Source organism: Tasmannia lanceolata, unplaced genomic scaffold, assembly GCF_043159265.1.
Source record: "Tasmannia lanceolata isolate RefF3 unplaced genomic scaffold, GAP_Taslan_0.1 ptg000012l, whole genome shotgun sequence".
Classification (NCBI taxonomy): domain Eukaryota; kingdom Viridiplantae; phylum Streptophyta; class Magnoliopsida; order Canellales; family Winteraceae; genus Tasmannia; species Tasmannia lanceolata.
In genome coordinates, this window is record NW_027518689.1 from 43,834,153 (window position 1) to 43,858,494 (window position 24,342).

The 24,342-nt window shown below is 38.8% G+C and overlaps 1 protein-coding gene across 1 annotated transcript; it reads left to right on the top strand.

Moving 5' to 3' along the window:
* The first annotated feature begins 14,823 nt into the window (after window positions 1-14,823).
* LOC143888321 (filament-like plant protein) lies at window positions 14,824-23,625 on the top strand. The gene is made up of 5 exons (XM_077392695.1): window positions 14,824-15,083; window positions 16,024-16,173; window positions 20,532-20,766; window positions 21,001-22,331; window positions 22,972-23,625. The coding sequence occupies exons 2-5, from the start codon at window positions 16,063-16,065 to the stop codon at window positions 23,359-23,361; spliced, it is 2,067 nt and encodes a 688-aa protein (XP_077248810.1). The 5' UTR covers window positions 14,824-15,083; window positions 16,024-16,062; the 3' UTR covers window positions 23,362-23,625.
* Window positions 23,626-24,342: the final 717 nt, after the last annotated feature.

The following is a 24,342-nucleotide window of genomic DNA, read 5'->3' on the forward strand; positions in this document are numbered from 1 at the left end:
ATACCCTATGTCATAAAAAAAGGATTGTTTACTTCTTAAGTTTACCTCTTAATCACAAATCCATTTCGTGTTCTTCTCCATCTGGCGGTGCGGTTCGACCAGAGAATTGAGACTCAGCCCCATCTATAGAGAGCAACTGTAGCAACTTTCATCAGTATTTTTTTTCGATGGGCAACTTTCCTCAGTTTTGCTATAGAAGATTTGAAAAAAGAGAATTTCTTTTGTTAGGCTGGTAATATTTTATTTTAGGGGTGTCTCGGATCTCAATTTTATACTATGAACAGGCTGGGTATGCATTCGAGCCCAGTAGCAACCATCTCTTTTTTAATCGAACCCGAAACAGAAACTCTAATTTCTCCTCACAGTGGCTCTTTGTAACTTCCCCACACGTTTATCTTTGTATGATCTCTTAATTCCACAATTAAGGAATGTTTAGTTATTTACAACACATCTTCATATACTTCCCTACGCTATGCAGGGTTTTTAAGATTTGAATTCATCACAGGAGCTTCCCCAGAAGCACAAAAGCTCTATGGATACAAAGCAAAAGAAGAAAGATAAGATACAAGATATTGAACTTTCTCTGGAGATATTTAAAAAAAAATCTGTGTGGGAAAGCTTCAAATGCTACAAACAAACAATGGGCCAAAGGAATTTTTGCTTTTAGTTGTGAAAGGGACAATGGCTTTTCATGCCACATGGAAAAGGTAAGCACCTTGCTGAATTCTATCTTTATATGCTAAAGCTATCATTCATAAGCATGAAAAAATCAAGTTTTACAAGTGTCATGTGGTTCCTCCTTTCTCCACGCTCTACTTTAGTGACTTCCCCATGGAGCCACACAATAGATAAGAAACCCCACCTCTTATCACATAGCCTTATGGTGTGCCCACTTTCAATAATTATCAATGATGGGGACTGTAGATAACGACCTCGTATCATGCCTTAGAATTCTTCTTTCTTGGGGTGCAACTTGGACCGGGCTCAACCCAAACCCGCTTGGGTTGGGTTTGCATTTCCTTGGGTTGGGTTAGGGATTGGGAAAGCCAACCCGATTTAATTTTGTATTGGGTTTGGTTTGAGGCCTCGGGCAGCCCAACCCAACCCAACCGACCCGGACCCGACCTCGTCTCCCTAATTTTATCACGATTTTCAAAATCTTTGAATTATGTTTTTTGGTGTATTTTTTTTTTTTTTGGGTATATTTATTCCCTTTTTTGCACTCCTACTTCTTTCACTCTCAGTATCATTGCACTGATATCTCAGTCTTCAGAGGCCTCAGATATTGGTTGCCATGTTAATATGAACACAACCCAGAACAACTGCATCTCTTACACGTTATCTGACCTTACACGTTATCTGACCAATTTCCTATGTATATAGTCGTTCCCTTGCGTGGGTTTGCGGGAAATTTAATTGCTTTGGGACCCCTAACAGATTAAGATGTCACTTTGTGACACCTCTTTAAGCAGTGAACCAAAATCGTTAAGCATTATGAGTCTAGGGTCCGTTTGGATACGCGGATTTTAGAATCCTTGTTTTCTTCAAAAATTGTAGATGGGAGACCAGAAGAAAGAGACAAGCCGACGTTTTCTGATTTTTTGCCCTTCTTTCCAACAGTAAGAGAGGAACAGATCATCCTATATTTCCAGATTTTCACATCCTGAGATTTCTAAAACCTGGATTTCTTACTTAAAATCCAAGAAACGGCTGTCAGGACAGCATACAACAGCTTGACCATGCTTGAGCGGCATTGATCTGGAGCGAAGCAAGAGATTTTTAAAAAACAAAAAAACCCGATTTAATTGGCTTAGCGCTGTTTATTTTGGATTTTGAGACTTGATTGAATGATTCTAGGCCCTGGATTCTGTAGCCTTATTTTGGGTTATCTAATGAAGCTAAACCACTGATTTGTGTAGTCCTTTTATCTTACGCATGGACATCTATTGAAAACCCTTCAAGATGGGTATCCCGTGCTAACTCAACTCCTCGGCTAGATGTTGATTGCGGTGAGGATGATCGTTGGCCTGACTCTGGCAAAAAATTTCCACATAGGGGTTCAGGGAGCCCTTCTATATCTATCTCAGGTAGGGTGTGTACCAAAAATAGGGTGTGTACCAAAGCATTCATTTGCAAGGCCCTATCATAGATAGGGTGTGTACCAAAAATCAGCTCCATTGAATCATCCTAACCCCTCCAAAAGTGGAGGGCAAAAATGGGCAGATTTGTGGACAAACAATGTCTGTCCATTTTGACCTCCACAAATGGATGGGTTAAGATGATCCTATGTAGCTGATTTTTGGTACACAACCCTATGAACTTTGGAGGCAAAAATGGACGTGTATAAACCTGCACAAATCTGTCCATTTTTTGCCCCCACAGTTCATAGGGTTAGGATGATCTTATCGAGCTGATTTTTTGGGCACACCCTATCTATGTGAGGGCCCATCAAATGGATGCTTTGGATCATCCAAACAATGTAGCCCCAACTGTTACTTTAAGGTAGGGAGTAAATAAGTTATCTACTCCAGGGCGTACCTTCTCTTTTCTCATATATATATATATATATATATATATAGAGAGAGAGAGAGAGAGAGAGGACATTTTTTCTGTATGCTTAAGTGGTTATAACACCTCCCATTCATTTAAATGTTTGGGTCCTGCTTAAGCGAACAAATGGGAGGTGTTATAACCACTTAAGCACACTGAGAGAGAGAGAGAGAGAGAGAGAGAGAGAGAGAGAGAGAGAGAGAGAGAGAGAGAGAGAGAGAGAGAGAGAGAGAGAGAGAGAGAGAGAGAGAGAGAGATTTTGTGGCGGTGAATGCATGTGGCCATCATTTGAGAGAAAAAAAATGAAAGGTTTGGCCGGTTGCTGTTGGGAAAAAAAACGGAGCACCAACCGTTTTTGCACCCCTACTTCTTTCACTCTCAGTATCATTGCACTGATATCTCAGTCTTAAGAGGCCTCAAATATTGGTCACCATGTTAATATGAACACAACCCAGAACAACTGCATCTCTTACACGTTATCTGACCAATTTCCTATGTATACTGTCATTCCCTTGCTTGGGTTTGCGGGAAATTTGATTGCTTTGGGACCCAACAGAACACGTAACAGATTAAGGAGAATTTATATGATGGGTGGCCGTGAAAACACGTGAAGTGTAAAAAAAGTAGGTACGGCTCACTTTTTCGATGATCTAAACCGTTCATCTGTTTGGGCACAACGTAAATAGGTTGTGCCCCAAAAATCAGTTACATAGGATGATCCTAACCCTCCAATATGTTGTAGAAGATTCCACAAATGATTTTTGGAAATCTCCATATTCATATCAGTTCAGATCAGAGGGTTAGGATCATCCTATGGAACTGATTTTTGGGGCACAACCTATTTATGTTGTGCCCAAACAGATGAACGGTTTGGATCATCGAAAAAAGTGGGCCGTACCTACTTTTTTTAGACTTCATGTGTTTTCACGGCCACCCATCATATAAATTCTCCAGATTAAGATGTCACTTCGTGACACCTTTTTAAGCATTGAACCGAAATCGTTAAGCATTATGAGTCTAGGGGCTATTTGGATACGCGGATTTTAGGATCCTTGTTTTCTTCAAAATTGTAGATGGGAGATGAGAAGAAAGAGACCAACCGTCGTTTTCTGATTTCTCGCTCTTCTTTCCGACAGCAAGAGAGCAGCATATCATCCCATGTTTCCAGGTTTTAGAAATCTCAGGATGTGGGAGAGATTTCTAAATCCTGGATTTCGAGCTTCCTCACCTTGAAGAAATTCCCTTTTCCACGGTGAGAGAGAGAGCAAGTGATTACCCAAAGCCTCAGGTCCCTTAGTGAGATTCTGTGATCCCTGCATTTTTGTTTCAAACATAAAAACAATATCGTTCTCCGCCAAAATACAAGGGCATTGTAAAAATCGAATGTCCCAAGACTTTTGTGCCCAACTCCAGAGATCATGTAAGGTCCCATTGTGATCTTTCTTTTTCCGTATCAGGCAGGCATTTAGGGTATCCATTCGTACATCCACTTCCCTACCTAAGATAGATAAAGAAGGGCTCCCTGAACCCCTATGTGGAAATTTTTTGCCAGAGTCAAGCCAACGATCATCCTCACCACAATCAACATCTAGCCGAGGAGTTGAATTAGCACGGGATACCCATCTTGAAGGGTTTCCAATAGATGTCCATGCATAAGATAAAAGGACTACACAAATTAGTGGTTTAGCTTCATTAGATAACCCAAAATAAGGCTACAGAATCTAGGGCCTAGAATCATCCGATCAATTCTCAAAATCCAAAATAAACAGTGCTAAGCCAATTAATTCGGGTTTTTTTGTTTTTCGATTTTTAAAAATCTCTTGCTTCGTTCCAGATCAATGTCGCTCAAGCACTGAAATGAAAATACTTCAACCGTTTGGATACGCGGATTTTAGAATCCCGGTTTTAGTTTGAAAAAGTGTAAAAGAGGGTTCATGATCAAGCTGTTGTATGTTGTCCTGACAGCCGTTTCTTGGATTTAATTTCTATGGCATCCCTTTGCACGCTTGGGCTGTTTCAACGGTGGAGGCTATAGGGAGTCTTTTTGGTAAGGTTGTGGAAGGAAACCAAGATGGAAGGCAACCGCCATAATTATATGAGTTTTGTCTTGGCCAAAATCCTAGCCCCCCGTTGGCATTTCCCTAATTCCTGTATTAAAATCAAGATTTTAGATCAGGCCTATACCATCGGGGTTGATCTTCCAGAAATAAAAAATTGTGTTCGTTCATCCATTCATAAGTCCTCTACCTCCTTGGGCCCTTCTGGTTTGGGTTTCCGTTCGCCTGCTGCACAACCCTGGACGATTCAGGGGTGGCTTCCCGGTGAGCTTTCGGATCCCTTGATGAATTCAAATTTCAAACCTAACCAATCAAATCTTCCGGTTGTGCCGCCCAAGGATGGTCCGAAGGTGGGACTTGGAAAAGGTGTGGTGGGACTTGAAAATAGGAACCCAGGTCATTCATGTTTGTCTTTGACGGGTTCCGAGTCAGTTAAGCCAAAACCTCTTGCCCCTAGGCGGAAAGCTGCCTGGTTGGATTTGCCCATCAAGAATATCAAGATAGGTGGCCTCCACTCAAAAGTAAGGCACACCTTCAATTATCGAGCCATTGTTGGCTATCATCATGGCTTAAATCTCTTGGCCAGGGTGCTAAGACCAAAAGAAAATCTCCTTATAAATATTTTGGAGAATCTTTTGGTCGCAAATTTAGGGTCGAGAAAAAAGAACAGAGGCTTTCAAATCTTCTAAAGGTTTACTCCAAATCGGCTAGGATTGGATCCGTTTACGGCTAAAAATTTACTCCAAATCAGCCAGGATTGGGACTGGGGGACCCTTTCTCCAGTTCCTTCCTTAGACGGGAGGCCTTAGTGATTTTGATGGCTTGGTCCATGAAGGAAGGCTCTTGACGCCTGTTGTGTTTGTTCGACTTTTTGATCCGGGGTATGTCCTGGCCAACTTTGTCTGTTACTATGTAATGACTCGAGGGACTTCCCCAATGTAATTTTTAGAGTATTAATGAGAATTTGTCATCTTTAAAAAAAAATCTATTGGGGATTATCTCCTAATGATCAGTTAAATGGCAGCAGAGACCAACCCCCATTTATATAGAAAACAACCATTAGTGTTCCACCCATATTAGAACTCTAACAATATAATTAACTACTAAAAATGATGTAGTTAAAATTAGGGATATCCTAAACACCCATGTCTTAATAACGTAAGATGCTCTGATTACCCTTTTACCCGGTATCGATGACTTGGTCAATGAGTAAATCCAGTAATTTCACTCTTAATCTCAATCATAAATCTAGACGGTTGATCTAAGATCAATGAATGACCACATAAGATCTTACATCTTTATCCCTTGCATGAATATCGAATTCGGACATGATGCCAATACCTTATGGGTTATCTCATGATATTCTGCAAAATGAAGTCTCGATTGTACTTACATTCACTTTTGTGGGAGCAGCCTAGAATTGATCATCACCATTTGTATCAATTATACTATCTTCCTAGTCGTCCTCGTCTTAATGAGATTTGCTATAATTTTTCTATTTGTTAGGGTTAAGTTTTTTCCTTTTTTTTTATTGGAAGGAAGATTATATTCTCATTCCCTTGTTTTGAGGCACACTTCACTTTATAAAAGAGCTTTCGTGCTTAATTAGCAATGAAGAGAAACAACCAGCCAAGAAGTAGGGAGTCATTATCAAACCGGAGTGCGTAAAATATTTCCTCTTGGCAGGTTAACCGCCATTAAAAACCAGAGGAATTCTAGACTGAAGGGAGCCCTTGCAAAATAGAGGTGAAAGGACTCTCCAATTGGCTACACATCACCATCATGCATTAATAGCGGTTGAAAAGTCAAACATGATGGTGATGTGCAGCCAATGGAGGAGCCTTTTCACCTCTTTTTTGCAAGGGCTCCCTTTAGTTTAGACTTCCTCTAAAAACTAATTAGTCTGAAAAATAAAGTGAGTGCTACTGATATTGGCGCTACAATGTTTTGATAATGGGTCGATCTGCCATTATTATCCATTATCTATTACTTGTCTATTTTTTTTGTTTACTCAGCTGTCAAAGGGTATTACAATCCCCACAAAGCTCTCGGCAGCCGATTAAAAAATAGAAGACTATATGAGTTTGCCCTTATTATCAACACATGGTAGTGCCAATATCAAATAGCGTAAAAAGAGGAGTGCTATTATTTGAAAATGGGATTGCAAATATCATTCTCCTTTACAAAATGTGAGTAGAGAGATGTGCCCTTTTACCAACCACTGTCATATGTAATGCTATAATTCTTGTTATTGACGTGTATTATTAGTTGATGTTGCCCAATTGTCATGTTCAATTATAGGAGACACGTCGGTCTCTACCTATAGAAAACTTGGTGTATAGTTTACTCATTAATACGTGTCTTGGTCCCCCTATCTAGATGAGTTATAGCCTAGGTTCTGATAGATGGTAGAAGAAAATGTGGGATTCCCTATTGGGACTGTTTGGCACGGGGCAAATTAATCCTCTGATTGGCTGAAAATCCAGGATAATGAATTGTAAAATCCAGAATTTCATTCTGCTTTCAAACTAAAACCTGGATTCTAAAATCCACATATCCAAACGGCCCCAGATATGCGGATTTTAGAATCCTGGATTTTGTCAAAATTGTAGGTGGAAGACGAGAGAAGAAAGAGACCAGCCGTCATTTTTTTATCCTCGCCCTTCTTTTCGGCAGCAAGAGAGCAGGAGATCGTCCCCATGCTTCCAGGTTTTAGAAACCTTAGGATTGGGGAGAGATTTCTAAAACCTGAATTTCTTACTTAAAATCATACAACAAATTGATCACAAACCCTCTGTTACACTGTTTTCAAACTAAAACATAGATTCTAAAATCAGCATATCCAAACAGCCCCTATAGAGTAAGATGTTCGGAATGGAAAACTGATGGAAGACCGATTTTTGTTATTCTCTATTTTTGCTGTCATCTATTTTTTAAAAATCGTAACAAAATAGTCCATTTTAAATAAATCGGAACAAAATAGTCACTGAAAACCCTGGATATTGAAAACTCGGTGGGGCTTAGTAACGAAGGATTCTGAATCCCACGTGGACTTTGTAGAACTGTTGATTACAACTTTGAAGTGCTACCGTTTGAAAATGATTCTAAGGAGAGCATTTTAACAGGAGAATGGGATTTTGGTAGTCTGGGGCTTAATCCTGTGTCTTCCGACTATTTCGGATTTTTGGAGTGGAAGCTAAAAGTTGGGAGGGACTGAGCCGTTAGCCTTCAAGTCTCCCGGAGTTTCCCAAAGTCCAATTCGAGTAAACCTCCTTAACATCTAAATTCAAAGCCCAAGCAACTAACCCCCCTTAACATCAAAATAAAAAACCCTACATTCTCATCTCTGACCTCTTTTTGACTTTGTTTATGAGGGGGTCTTGGGTTAACCTTGATTAGAGTTCTAAACCCTAAGCAACATGGGTTTCAATGGGTCAATCAGGATGATCAAGGCTGTTCATATGGTGGGCCCCGCATTGAATGGTCCATAGTCCAAAATTAAACTGGTAAGATGATCTTAGTCATCTAACCAATTGACTATTTCCTTGATAATTAGAGAGATGATTGTCTGATCAGTGTCATGTTTGGACCATATGGACGGTTTGGATCGTCTGAAGCTAAAGACAAATGCAAGGTTTTGATGGGCTATTAGTACTAATCATGATTGACCCATGACCACATCACTAAGCAAAGCCGAAACCATTGTCATAAATGATAAAAATAATAATAATAATGGTGGTTAGGCTCTTTCATAATCGACACTTGGGGCCCCCCTCTCGTAACACATTGTGTGATCTGATCCGTTGATCTGGCCGGCGAACACAAATCTAGCCAAATTCCCTCAGATATTCACCTCAGTCGGATGATCCTAGGCCCTTGATCTATTAAATTTCGTTTAAGATTTATCCAAGAAAAGTTAAACCATTGATCTTTGATGCATGGCCAAATTTTCTCAGATAATCCATTGATAGTTAGCATTGATCCCTATGGTAGATGTTTGCCCGTTCTCTTTTCAGAGGAATTATATGATGATTGTGAAAAAGGCTACACTGAGATTTGCACCATAATGTTTTAATTTGATAATGACATGAACTCTTCTTTTCTTTCTTTTATTTTACAAGCTGTCAAAAGGCAAAAGCTACTGCAATTCCGAAAAAGCACTCAGCAGCTCATTAAAAATTAAAAGATAACGTGAGTTTGTGTCAATATCAAAATAAACATCAGTAGCCTTGTGAAAAACATCAATGTTAGGTGAGACCGTGAGATCCATTCTAAGAGAAGCATAGGCTCTCTCTCTCTCTCTCTCTCTCTCTCTCTCTCTATATATATATATATATATATATATATATATATATATATATATATATGTGTGTGTGTGTGTTTCTAGTCCGGCCGACTAGAGATCATTCTCTAGTCCGCCACCCAAAAACACATGGGTCCCACATATTTGGGTGATCTAAAGCATTCATTTGATAGGCCTCATCATAGATAGGATGTCCACAAAAATTCAGCTTCACAGGATCTTCTTAACCCTCCGATTTGTGGAGTTAAAAAATGGACAGATTTGTGGCGGTTTATAGCCGTCCATTTTAAGCTCCACAAATCATAGGGTTAGGGCCCATCAAATGAATGCTTTGCATCGCCCAAATATGTGGGACCCATGTGTTTTTGGGTGGCGGACTAGAGAATGATCTCTAGTCGGCCAGACTAGAAACACTTTCCTTATATATATATATATATATATATATATATATATATATATATATATATATATATATATATATATATATAATTTAAGGGTTTTTATAGGATGGATGCGTGAGGGAAAAAAAATGAGCAGGCTAGATGTACAAGTGGGACCCACTTATTTCATGATCCTAACCGTTTATCTGTTAGGCCCTCCCATGAATGGAAATCCATTCCCATCAGATAATTCTATCCTTCCAAGTGCGGCCCACTTAAAAAATGAGCCGCTCATATTTTTCCTCAGAAAAAACTATGGTGAGGCCAATATTATTTGATAATCCAAAGCATTCATTTGTTGGGCCATAACTTATTAGGCCCTCTTTGTTTTGGATTTTGAGAATGAGTAGAGAGAAAGACACATGGGGAGTCGATTTATCACTGCCCTTTGAGAATTCATGTTGAATCGAAAACTGATTATTGGACTTAATTGTGTTTAATTTTGAGTCCAATAATCAATTTTGGACTCAAAACCAATTCCCAAAATCTATAGAAACTAGAAACATATGTACCGGACAGTAAGGATTGTGGGCCCAACAAATATGAAATAAATGGTTTGGATCATCAAATAATGTGGCCCACTATAATTTTGTAAGAATACGTGCATGCAAGTAGGGGAATAATTGGCGACCATTAAATAATTTTTCATTCCCATAATTTAAGGGGGAAAGAAATCATCCTATTATCAATAGGGAATTATAATATTTGTGAAAGGGCTCCCCCATTGGTGATGTGCAGCCAATGGGGGAGCCCTTTCACCTCTTTTTTGCAAGGGCTCCCTTCAGTTTAGACTTACTCGTAATATTTAACAATCTCACACAAATAAATCTAACCCTTTCTCGTTGCTTCGACAAGGTTGACTAACCTTAATTATGCCCATAATTTAAGGTGGAATGAAATCATACTTTTATCAATGCTAGTCTACATTAACTCATCTAATGATTGAATGTCCTCATTTTGTTAAGCAAGTCAATGTAAGACTCCTCCTAGATGGAATGGTAAGTACAAGTCTTGCGAAATGCCAATGAGAACACATTCATTGGAAGATCGTAGTCTCTGATCGATTAGGCCTTGTCTATGTGAGAAATTGTTGATCGTAGATCGACGGTGTAGATTGATGAATGCGATTAAGTTGGTCTCCTTGGAGATAGAAATCCTTGGATAAGTTGTCTTTGGTAATAGCAATTCTGTTTGAATAATTTTATCCTTTCCTGATGTTCACCAATTTTGTTACGGTGATGTTTTATCCGAGAAGAAAGGTCCATCTGAACAGTGGATAGCAAGTCTATGCAAAATGAATTAAACCCCTACTTACCATCTCTATCTCTAGTTTATGAAATATTTTCCTTCATTTAATCTTGGGGATATATATATATATATATATATATATATATATATATATATATATATATATATGAGGAAAAGGATTGTACGCTCGACCGTACCTAAAGTTAGGTACGGTAGAGTGCCAAATCACATGGGTCCCCCATTTTTGGTGGGCATCTAAACCATTCATTTGCAAGGCCCCATCATAGATAGGGTGCATACCAAAAATCAGCACCATTGAATCATCCTAACCCCTCCAAAACTGGAGGCCAAAATGGGCAGATTTGGGGACAAACACTGTCTGTCCATTTTGGCCTCCACAAATGGATGGGTTAGGATGATCCTATGGAGCTGATTTTTGGTATGCACCCTATCTATGATGGGGCCTTGCAAATGAATGGTTTAGATGCCCACCAAAAATGTGGGACCCATGTGATTTGGCACTCTACCGTACCTAACTTTAGGTACAGTCGAGCGTACAATCATATACCTCTATATATATATATATATATATATATATATATATATATATATATAGAGAGAGAGAGAGAGAGAGAGAGAGAGAGAGAGAGGGGTTGTGGCTGTGGATGCATGTGGCCATCATTTGAGAAAAAAAAATGAAAGGCTTGGCCGGTTGCTGTTGGGGACAAAAACGGAGCACAACCACAGAGCGCCATCTGGCCTCTGAGCCCACAAGGATCTTGAGGCAACGCAACATGACACATTGTCCCACCTGGCCCTAGAGCCCACCGAGGCCTTAAGGCCATGCCGGTGAGCCAGATCATCCTAGCTGGTCCCTGAGCCCACAAAGGCCTTGCCACGGAGGCAATACGTGCCCTTCTATCTAGTCGTTGAGCCCATCGAGGCCCTGACGTCATGTGAGGAGATACGTCGCCGCAGGCCATGATAATCCTCAAGCAAGCGCCACAATCTTCCCCAACATGGCACTCTCAGCAGGCCATGCGCCTCCCAACCTACCAACTAGAAGCCACGGGCCAATTTTGGAAACAGGCACAACAGTGCCAAACACTGCCGTCTGTAGGATCGTGTCGCTTACCAACTATTCCAAAATCAATTGCTGATGGGAAAGGCTCTATCATTATCTTTATTAAGATACCACACTACGGGGCATTGCTGGCACAAGGCCTAGGACCACCCAGCCATACTCCCGCCCCCCAATGACGACCCCGGAGGGACTTGAACCAGAGACCTGGCTCTGATACCACTTGTACACTTGTAGGATCGTGGTGCTTACCAAACATCAATTGCTGATGATGGGAAAGGTGCTACCATTATCTCTATTAAGAGTCAACCAGGGGGCATTGCTGGCACAAGGCCTACCACGCGGCCATACTTCGGTCTAGGTCCAGTAACCTGCCTAGGCTAACATCATCAACTGAGAGGTCCTGTCCATGGTCAGAGCCACCATGAAAAGGCAGACTCAGCACCATCCTAAGATGCCAATGACATTCTTCACCGGGAACACACAACAAACTCACAACCCAAGGTAACTTCATCTATAAAAGGGAACCCACACCTAGCCGCCAGAGGAAAAACACATGAACAGGAGGCCGGAAGGCAAGGTAACACAAAGCTAAGGTCCCTTGCAGCACTTCTGAACCTCGAGGTATCTCAAAGAACCTACCAGGGCACCGCAACAGTTACAAAAGACCAAATGCTCAGGTTCCAAAGTTCAAATCAAAAGCAAAATTGTGGTTGGATTGCCGGAATCTAGAAGGAATAGGCGTCTTATTTCAAATTTTTATAATGATTCCCAAAGAAATGGAACAAGAAAAAAAAAATGAAAATTTTAGTTTTAAAAATTCTAATAAAATTTTCTGTCTAATCAGAGCAGAATCAGAATACCACCTATCAGGGTGGAAATAGGTTCATGCATTTTTTTTTCTCAATTAATTCCTCCCGGTGTTAATCCTGCCTCCTTGATTCCATTCATTTTTTTTTTTAACCAAATGCCAAAATAGGGCTCAATCAGAATGGGATGCCGAATCCTGCGCCCAAATTTGGTAGAAATCAGGGGACCCACGAACAGACTAGGGGGGCCCACCGAGCAAATACGGCCAACTCGGCTAACGTGAAAGAGAACAACTGAAAAGACAAATGGATCTTTCTAAAATCTAAATACCCCGTGATTGAAGGATTTTAATGCAATAATCTTCTCCTTTTTCTTCTTAAAAACTGTCTACATACAAAGAAGGAGATCTCATCTAATCAAAACTCAATTGCATTGCTGACTATTTATTAGGCTAACAAGGCATAGATGAAAATATTAATATCTAAGAAGAATTGTATTATGCTTTGGTGGGTCCCACACGGATAGACTGAAGGCCAAAAATCATATCAATAACATTGTCGTTTTCTTTTGTAGTTTTCTAGCCTTCACTGGGATGGTCCATCAGATCAACGATCTTGTTCGCCAAGAGCATATCAATGTGTGGACTAGATCATAGTCTTTTTTCATCAAGATGAGATTGTTTTGCTAGTCAATCTCATAGTAGCAAAACTCCATTTTAAACGGCGTTTTTCCCCCCCAAAAAAAAACACATTTTATCGGTGTGCCGTTTAAAAATTTTACAATGAATAAAACTCTATTTTTAGGCAAACTTTTTATGCATTTTAAACACGTTTTCTTGGAAAACTTTCCAATTTTACCGCACCATAGTTTGTAAATGACAAAATTCTAAACTCATTTTCATGTGTTTCCTTCTTCTTTTTATTATGATTTTTTGAACCAGTACCGTATTAAACTTAAAATTTTATTGTCCCGTTATTTGCCGAATCACGTTTTGCTAACTTGGGTGAATCTCATATATTTGCCGAATCACGTTTTGCTAACTTTGGTCAATCTCATATTAATCTTAGGAAGTAGCTGGTTTGCACCGCGCTTTTGTTTCAAAAATCAAATGAAGAAAGAAGTACCAACATCGAAGTAAGGGGTTGTATATATTATTTCCAATTTTGGAATATGGGTCATAGCCCACACAATGTTAACCAAACAAGATTTTCCAATCTCTGATTAGTATATTATGAACATTAAATTTGAGTCAACCTTCAAATAAAATGATATTTTTTAAGGGACCATTTTGGCACGACCCTACCACACCATATCAGTGCCACTGACGAGTGGGGCACACCTTATCAGATGATCTAAACAATACATTCGTTGGAATCCGACGAAGATAGATCCTGCCCTGAAAATGTTCTCCGAGTAGGATGATCCTAACCCTCCAATCTCAATCACCCAAATCAATGGCTTCAGATCATCCGGTCATTCGACCATGGGCCCCGAGCATCATATAATGTCTCGATGATAATCTTACATGTTTTGACCGTCCATTCCTTGGCACAGATCGTACGGTGAGTCATTCATTTGGATGATTTTGCCCGGTCCCATCCATAGCGGGGCCCATCGACTAGTTGGCGGTTCACATAATATAACTGTTTATCTTAAGGTCCTACCAAAAGTCCAGATATTGGCTCCAGTCTGTTGATAAGTCTAATCCCAAATTCTATTTCTCTTCTTATGGGAATGGGAACATCTGGAACCCACAAAAACAAACTCCCAAATAATTTCAATTCATTGTAGGGTGCTATCCATGGCGATAGAAATCTTGGATAAGCTTTTCCTACGATTGCTATCTTGCTAGTATACACTACCCCATTGGGACTATTCTAGACTAAGTCTTCATAGGATCAAATATGGCTACTGATTTTGGCACTACAATGTTTTGGTAAATTGAACTAAATCAACTTGTCTTTTCCATTTCAATACACTTTTGAGACCTTTTTGGGTATTGAAATAAACCTTTGACAGCTGCTTAAATAATAAAAGACAGAGTGAATCAGTGCAATTATAAAAAAAATAAACCCCAATTTATTATCCTCATATGGAGAATAGCTTATCCAAGGATTTCTATCCCTCTCTAGAACAGTTCCCCCTATAAAACAAATGCATTGCTTTCAGCAAGCGCGCACAGCCTACCTATTTCCAATTTTCAAAATTCAAAAAAGAAATGGCAATTCCGCAATTCTACAAACAACAAATGGCAAAAACATCAGCCTAAGAATTAAGAAACCAAATTAAAGCTCTCAATCAATGTTCTCTAACCTCATTAAGCAATAATCAAACAAATAATGAAAATGAATAGAAGAGAAAAAAATAAAAATCAGAGAGAGGATTCTGTAATTTATTGAGAGGATTCTACAATATATTTGATTATTTTATAAGGTAATTAATGGCAGAAAATATCAATTCATGGGCGGGAATAAGGGTACCTCTATTTGAAAATGATGTCCCCAAGACAAAAACAAAAGCTGAAAAGCTGATCTTAGACCCCCTCCTCTTCACATGCATTCCCTTCTGAGAAAAGGAAAAAAAACATATGCCAGGTAAGAGAAGAAAAAAAACCCATTTTCCTCCTTTGTAACTTCATCTATACTACTGACATTGTATAGATTTTTATAGCTTTCTTTATGGTTTTTATGATTTGTTTGTATTCTTATTTTACTGGGTCTCTCTTGTAAAAGAATATTTTGATTTGGGTCAGACTTTTATTCCACTGTTATTCTGAGCTTATGGTTTTTTTTTTTCCCTTTATTTGGGTAGTTTTGTAATGGGGTTTAATCGTTTATAGGGTTTTTCTTTTTTCCTTTTTTGGTTTAATGAAATTTCTTGCTAAGATGGGTTGTTCTATTTGTGGGTTTTGGTAATGGGTTTTAATCGATTATAGGGTTTTCTTTTACTTTTTTGTGGTCTAATGCAATTTCTTGATATCTGGGTTGTTCTATTTGGGGCTTTTGGTAATGGGTTTTAATTGTTTATAGGGTTTCCCTTTTTCTTTTTCTGGTTTGATGCAATTTCTTTTGTCTATTTTGGGTTTTGGCCTTTGGGTAGATTGGACTTTGCTTTGATCGGTGGCTTTCAGCTTTAGTTTCTAGTGGTTGGTATTGATGAATTGTCAGTTTTATATGTGGGTACAGTTTCTGTTAGGGTTTGAGTAATTGTTTTATGTTAGGTGTTGGAATTGAAAGTATTTTATTCTTCTTAGTATTTTTTGCCTTTATTTGTTTAAAAATGTTAAAATTAATATAATCTTTGTGTGGGTTTGAAGCAAAGAGAGGGAACGAGAAGTCCTTTTTTTCACACAGATTGTTGTTTCTAGGGTTTTATTGTTTGGTTGCCCTAGATAGGCTTGGTTTTCTAAGTCTTAGCTTGATTTGAAGACATGGGTTTTCTTTCCTTTTGCCTGATTTTTAAGGCAATATTAGCTTTCCATTTCTATGGTGATTGTGAGTGATCCATGGAAGAATTGGGGTAATGTATGTGCAGATGAAATCATTGTAAAGTGTTGGATGATCGGATTGGAAAATGGACCGTCGAAGCTGGCTTTGGAGGAGGAAGTCTTCTGAGAAAAGCACCGGCGAGACCGAAAGCTCTGGATCATTATCTTCTCATTCTGAAAGATTTTCTGATGATCAGGTGATTCTATTGCCCTAGATTGCTTTTTAAGGTTTTTGGGTTTTTCTTGAGTCTGAATGTCCATTTGGTAAGGGTTAACCTTCTGCCACTCAAGTGACATGGCTCACCCTGTTCACTAATTTGCAATCTGATTACCTGCTACAGTATCTCAAAGATGATATGTTTAGGTGTTCTTGTTACCTTTTCCCTTATATCTGAGATGGTTTGAGATGACTGAGAGATCATTTTTATACTCCGCGTAGGGTTTCATTTTCTGATGGAAAAATATATTTTTCATTTGATATTGGATGTTCAAGTACACTGCTATAAGTAATTGGCAGGAGCTGATTAGAAACTTGTCAGATATGGAAGTTTATGTAAGAACAAAGAAAACTATGCTGATTTGGCGAATCTGGGTGAAACTATATGTATGTAAATAAGTAGTGAATAAATTAGGTTTTTAGGTTTGCACATAATCCATGGTATAGAGTTAACTGAAATGTGATATTCCTCTGGTCATATCTTTCCTTCCATGTCTGATTGCATGGTTTTTCCTTATAGCACCGTTTCTTTCGACATGAAATGAGCGTACAAACAAATTTCACCTCCATTTTTACACTGAAAAACGAGGATAAAATTTGTTTTATGTCCATTTTAAGTTGAAAGAAATGGAGGCTATGTAAACTTCTCAGAAATGCTGGTGTTTATTGGTCATGTCTTTTCTTCAGTACCTGGTTACCTGGTTTCCCTTAAGTTTTCTCTTGACAACTTGTCTTTCTTTTGCAAATGAAAGAATCTGGAGTTATTAATGAACAGCTTATTTCAGAATAAAAAATAGGTTTAGTCATGGGCAGATGAATAAACAGCAGGCTACGAGGCATTATAATTTAGCAGCCTAACAGGTGAATCTGCCATTTTGGCACATGGAAATCGTCGTTTTTGTCACAGTGGTCAGAGTGTTAGACTCTATTATGGGTTTCGTTGCTTGATTTTTTTTTCAATCCTCACCTTATAATGTAATTACCTTTTGTGTTCCAATTTCTGTTTTTGTTTTTTGTTTTTGTATTCCTGATTTATCTGCTAGTTAAGTCTGTTTTGGCTCTTTCCACCCAATTTTGGTGATTGGATTGTATCAATTACTCAATAAATTGTTCTGTAGAGCATCTTAAATAAATAGATCTCTATTTTTGAAAATCTACTGGTGTTAAACATAACGAACTGAGAACTTGTATGAGTGCACTAAATGGTTTGATTGAATCAGTGACCTCACTGTGTGGTTAGTGGAAAATTGGTATTTATGGTGGCTGCTATCTTTCCAGTTATCACCCCTTGACAGTGTTTAAAAATGCGGATGTGATGCGGAATGTGGCCAAGAAAAATCCTTGTTGACTTGGTGCGAACGCGGTCAACGTGGTTGACACGGTCATAACTTGGGAGAGTCAAAGGAGCTTTTATTGACTCTGTAGGGCAAAACACAGAATGCGGATGCGGCGCAACGCGGAAAGCGGCGCAACGCGGAAAGGGAGTCGACTTAGGCGAGTTCTGAGTCGAGTCAACGAGTTTTTAAACACTGCCCCTTGAAGAAGGAAAACTATTCTTGCCCCTGTTTCTGAAAAATACCAACTGTGGCTTCTCTTTTGCTTATTTTTCAAGTTTAGGAAAATCTCACCATTCAAAAAAAAAGAAGAAGGAAAATCTCGAGTACATCTCTATAAAAAAATTGTTGTGCTGCTTACAGCATTGCTTTTGAGTTTTCTCTGGCCATGTGGAACACACTCTACCTAAAACAATATTTTACATTTGTAATTTATTCACATACAAGAAAGAATATGGTACTTTGAACTTGAGTTATTTCTATTATTAGCCTATGTAACTGTAGTTTTATATTAGTGGGTACATGTACCAGAAAGTAGGGCTGTTAAATTGTGAATATGCTTGACTGATTGGCCTTTGGTCTGAAAAAGAAACAGAGGGGCTGACTCAGGCTGGCTGTTAACACCCAGTACTAAAACTCATGCACACTAAGAGTAAAGGTATTCGCAATGAATCCATTCCTTCATGTAAAGGGTTGTGATTATGCCCAATGACTTTCAGATATAACATATCTCATCGTTGAGAAACTGCCAGGGTTGAAAGATCCAGGTCCAATCATTTGGTAATCTTCTGTACTTATGAAATGTTTTCCGATGAAAATTGTGCATTGTGGCAGAGATACATATTAGGTTTACATATAAGATAAAGACACATGATTTGAACACTCATATACACAAATGGGGATTACTGAAGGCTTCATGCCTTTGAACCCACATTGAAGACATGAACAATAACACCACATAAAAAAGAGTTGGAGCCCAAGTCAGGCTGTGACTTGTGAGCGGCAAAAGTGAAATGTTGAGTGAAGGAAAAAACTAAAACCAGTGGAGAAACATATGTTAGTTTAGAGTCTTGTAACGTCATTAGAGCATTAGAATATGATTTCGGGTTGCCAAGATGTTACACCAAATAATTGAAATAAATTAAGTCATTCAACCTTTCATCTACCCTTTGTAGGTTGCTTTTAGATTTTTTAAGCTTTGGGGATGAAAAGTGTCTACTACTAATGGCAATGAGATTGATCTGAAAGCAGCAATCATTACTCATTGCATAAAACTCACCACCTCTATTCAAGGCTTTACATTTTGATTTCAACACGCATGTCGGTCGCCATGAGAAAGCGTTGGTCTCAATCATAGGTTTTGATGAAAATCCTATATGCAAGCAAATGATAGAAATTTATGATTAAACTTTAGAAAATGCTAGAATAAGCCCAAATATATACTTGCAACCATCACATAAGCAAGACAGCCATCCATAATGGTTTAAGAAAATCAAACACCTAATAACATGAGTTGGCGGGCGTCTGTAGCAAAGTCTATTATAGACTGAAATTGTATACAACTACATATAAATATGCTTCAAATAAATCCAAAATGTTTGATAAAAAGCCACTCCATTCATTAATTTCGTAAAGAAAATACAATATAGGCAAGAATTACTTCCATATAGAAAAAGAAAAAAGCTAAGATGCATATATGATAATTTTTTTTTCTGATTATAGGTTTTCCTATTTTTAAAAGCATTTTCTAACTAAAATAAATAAAATAATTAACTTTTGAAATACAGAAATTTGACTCCATCAATCAGTAGATGGGGCAAAAAGAATTCAAATGTAATAAGATTAAAAGTTAACATACATATGTACGTAGTTTTATTTAAAAATATACTTTCTCCAAATTTCAAAACCATAAATACGCGATAAATAAAAATTCATTCACTAATCCATGTTCAAATGCATCAAATCAACAATTAGTTCATGCATTTGTACTATAATCAAAGAAACAAGCCAAACAATTACCAAGTAGAAAAAACCAAAGCTTCTTTATGCACTTTGTTCAAAATTTTGGCATGATGATCTGTTTACATACGAAAGTGGTGGCGCTTTGTTCGACATAACCGAAATGTTACCAAAATCTATACATGTCAACCCAGATGATTTCATTTCGGTGGGGATGGATACGAAAACATGTCAGTTATCTCAATGTTAGTTTCGGCCAACATTTAGAACCGGGCCTCTGCTCTCCTCGATGTTTTTTGTACCATCCATGGGCCCTTCATTAATTGTAAAGTGTCAGATTACAAAAGTATATCTGATCCCAGTGACATTCATCAAACTATCAAAGGCCAAAAGTTATAATAGGAAACTGTCTTCTAGGTCCAACCATCCACATGAGTTCAGTGGGTGGTCTACAATATCTCACTTTGCCTCGTTTTAAAATCATGATTCCTGTAAAGTAAGCACCAGAGAATGCATGACGCCATATCTTCTCCTTAAGAATTTTCAACATTTGTGAACAACACCATAGTTTATGGCCTCATGTATTCCAAATTCGCAGGTTATCTACGTCATACTATAGTGGATCCATAGAGATAAAATTGAATACAGTTTGATTTTCAATCTTCATGTTATTGTTTCCCATGCTTGTTTTCCTTTTGGATGATGACCCACATGCTTATGGGATTGTGACTTACAAAGCCCTTTGTTCATATTATATAACGAGTACCACCCTGTAATTATTTCATTATATATATACAGCTTTAGTTATTTATTAAGGATCCAGAAGTGAAAGGGTGGCTTTCCATTTGGAAGACTACAATGATGATGCTATTATCGAACATGAATCTTGAAGTGGCTATTCATTTTAACAAGCAAGCAGATAATTTAGAACCAGAAACTGCAAAATATCTGATTTTGGAGATACAAGCTAATTGTGTTTGAGCTTGGACAATGACAAACTTTGAATGGATTCGGAATTTATCTCTCGAATTGATTCATAAAACAGGATACATCAAGGGCATCTCCAAATCATACTCAATCCCCAGAGGTTTCATCAAACCTTTCAGGTGGTGAAGTCCATGGCAGTGCAAAGAGTTTGACTGAGAAACTGTCAGCTGTTGATGAAGTCAATGACAATGTGAAGAGTTTGACTGAGAAACTGTCTGCTGCTCTTTTGAACATCAGTGCCAAAGAAGATTTGGTGAAGCAACATGCCAAAGTCGCAGAAGAAGCTGTTTCTGGTAACCATGAAAATGATTTTTTTTCCTATCTTCCGATATATCTGTGATATGGTTGTTGGTAATATATTGATATTCTTGTTTTTTTTTCTCTTTTCTTGCTCCATTTCAAATGTAAACACTTCCAGCGCTTTTCTAAATGCCCATTTTCATATGAGGATATTTGAGTTTCAGTTAATTAAGTGGTACATGATTTATTTGTTTCTGGGTTTTCTTCTTTTTTAATTTGCACACTAGGCTGGGAAAAGGCAGAAACAGAAGTGGGGACTTTGAAGCAGCAGCTCGAAGCTGCAACTCAGAAGAGCACGGCCCTCGAAGATCGAGTTGGCCACCTGGATGGGGCTCTCAAGGAATGTGTGAGGCAACTCCGGCAAGGAAGAGAAGAGCAAGAACAAAAGATCCATGATGCTATCATAAAAAAGACTCATGAATGGGATTCTATCAAGTTCGAACTCGAAGGCCAGCTTGCCGAGCTCCAGAGCCAGCTCCAAGCTGCAAAAGCCGAAGCCGCTGCCACCATTGATCACGATCTCCGTCCAAAACTTGAAGCCGCAGAGAAAGAGAACTCTGCCCTCAAGCTTGAGCTTTTCGCTCAAGCCGAGGAGCTCAAGATTAGGACTTTGGAGAGAGAGCTGAGTACCCAATCAGCGGAAACAGCTAGTAAACAGCATCTGGAGAGTATAAAAAAGATGGCTAAGCTTGAAGCCGAGTGCCGTAGACTACGGGCCGCAGCTCGTAAGTCTTTGTTGGCTAATGAACACAGACTCATTGCTCCCTCCTTGGTATATGTGGAATCGCTTACAGATAGCCAATCCGATAGTGGGGAACGGTTACTTGCTGTTGAGGCTGATATGCGCAAGATGGGTAGTGTAGAGTTGAGTGAGTGCGATCCGAGCTGCTCAGACTCTTGGGCGTCGGCTCTAATCGCAGAGCTTGATCAGTTCAAGAACGAAAAGCCCATTGGTAAAATTCTTATGGCTGGATCTTCTGACATTGATCTCATGGATGATTTTCTCGAGATGGAGAGACTGGTGGCACTGCCTAAGGCCGAAAATGTTAGTCGCGGTTCTGAGTTCGAAGCTGTTACGGACCGAACTGATAGTGGCAAAATCCCATCAAAAGCCGAGTTCGAAGCCATGCTAGAGAGAACAGCTGAGTTGGAAGAGAAACTACAAAGGATTGAAGATGTGAAAGCGGGATTGGAGGTGGCTTTGGCTGAAAGTCAGGATCAACTTGAGATATCACGAAATAAGTTGATTGAGGCCGAGGAGAAGTTGGGAAAGCTGATGGCTTTGGCAAGCGAGTCAAAGAAAGCTGTTGAGGTAGAGTTAGAGGTTGCAAATACAAAAAGAAAGGTGGCGGAGTCGCAGCTTGAAGCAGCCGACGCAGACGTTCGGACACTGCGAGCAAAGGTGGATTCATTAGAAGTGGAGATTGAAAAGGAGCGGTCATTGTCGGCAGAAACGGCCGTAAAGTGTCAGAATTTGGAGGATAAACTGTTGAGGAAGAAACGTGAAGCTGAGCTTCGCCGAGCCGCAAGCTCGAATGGCGAGTTGAAGATAAAACAGGTCAGAGATTGTATCACTTATTTACTTATTTTAGTATTTAATTTTTTGCATTGTGGCACTTAGTAAGGAGAATTGACCAAGAAAAAAAAAGAAGATGCCTTCATTGGTGCTACAGAATGGGGACCATTCACATGATGTTTAGTGCTTCCATTGGGGCCATGCTGTATACCACAATTGAAAGTGGTGTCGACTATTTTTTTATCGAATGGAACTGGCTTGTGGCCTATTAAAATGGTTTTAGCCATAGTTTCAAACCGCGTTGATTGAGTACTCACCTCATCATGCTGAGTTGACTAGGATTTGCTTTGGCCGCATTTGGAAACACAAGTTTTAGCACCATTCCATAAATTTTTTTCCTTTGTTTTCTTCCTTCATAGTTCTTCAAGAAGCCGTGACACATTATTCATTTGTAGATACATATTGGAAATCATCCACTGTATAGTGCACACACCGAAATGTGCAGTGCTCACATCACTGTGGAAATGCTTAGGTGTGGAACATCATCCACCACTGTTACCATATGGTCATAATCATATTAATGTGATGACTTTATACAGTGATTGTTTCTTACAACAGCTATGCACCCATTCATCCTGATTATTTCCATGAATTTCTATTGAATGCTCTTATTTTTCTTCAGGACAAAGAGCTCGCCGTGGCTGCAGGAAAATTGGCAGAATGTCAGAAGACGATCGCCTCTCTTGGGCTGCAGTTGAAATCACTTGCCACATTAGAGGACTTCTTACTCGATCCCGAAATGCCGGATCTCAATGGGGAATCTCCAGTTCTTAGAGGCAGAGAGCTAAGAAAATCATATTCCAGCGATGCGTATTTGCCCAAGAAAGACAATTCTTCAAAAATCATTGATGAATCTGGTCCCTCCCCAAACAGTATTGACGGGGAGTCGCCTCCCTCATCTTCATCCTCATCCTCCTCATCAAATCATGCTTTGGGGAAAAGCCGAAACGGGCTTGCGAAGTTGTTCTCTCGAGGCAAAAATGGCGGTATTAGTCATATAGAAAATCAGTGAAGTGAAAAGCGAAAGTATGATTAGTTCTCTTGTTTGCTCTGTTGCAAAAACCCATATGTAAATGGATTTTTTATTACTGAATTGCTGCTTAATTGATGGTTAAGCAGTGATTATTCTCAAGTAGATTTTGGAAATCACAGGCTATTCAGCACTTATAAAATGGGAATACAAGAGGAGGTTGAATGTGGACTCTGAATGTGAATTGGGTTTGTGCTCAATTGAATTGAATGATACCTTTGAGGACACAGTTTCTCTCAACTATCTTTCAATCTCTCTTGCCCTTTGTAATTTGAAAGGGTCAGAATGCGGTCTCTCTCTATAAGTAATTCTAATTCAATCTCCATGGAAAGAGTTATTTCATGCAAAATAAAATTTTAGGATTGTGTTTTTCAAGAAAATCTTTGGGTTTGGAAAGCTTCCATGGAAAATGAGTTTACCAAATGTGGGAAAATTCATTTGCATGAAAAAAATTCCCTACATCCAAACTGGCTTCAACAAAGTCCTCTATTAGCTTGTCATAACATCCAATAATGATCAAGCCTTGCTTTGGCTCTCCTATTCCCCAAAAATTAACTCAATTGAACTATCATCCAATAAAGTGTATTTTTAGTTGTCATGAGTTCATAACTCATGACAAAAAAAAAAAGTTTTCATAACAAAAAATACCCACTATTTGTTGTCATAATTACATGATTGACCTAAATTTTTTGGGTCAAGAGATTTCAAAGCAAGACCTACCAGATGAACGGTTCAGATCAGTCAAAGATGGGTGTGATCTCATTGTAATAGTAAGGATGAAATGGGCCACTGATTCACTACTTTGAGTATACCGAGGAAAGGTGTGATCATTAATGAAGTTTAGGTGAGATATGTGATCCTTTGTGGGTAATCGGTTGGAGATTGATTGCAACATAAAGAGTCTCATCTTAGAAGAACACATGTCCTTACAAATATTGGACCACATGGGGGATTAAGTTTAGG

What these genes read in the sequence shown, in the direction of transcription:
- LOC143888321 (XM_077392695.1), top strand. Translation starts at nt 16,063, where the DNA reads ATGGACCGTCGAAGCTGGCTTTGGAGGAGGAAGTCTTCTGAGAAAAGC. An exon ending in AAAGATTTTCTGATGATCAG is followed by an intron (nt 16,174 to 20,531) that starts GTGATTCTATTG and finishes TTCATAAAACAG; the next exon opens with GATACATCAAGGGCATCTCC. An exon ending in CGCAGAAGAAGCTGTTTCTG is followed by an intron (nt 20,767 to 21,000) that starts GTAACCATGAAA and finishes TTTGCACACTAG; the next exon opens with GCTGGGAAAAGGCAGAAACA.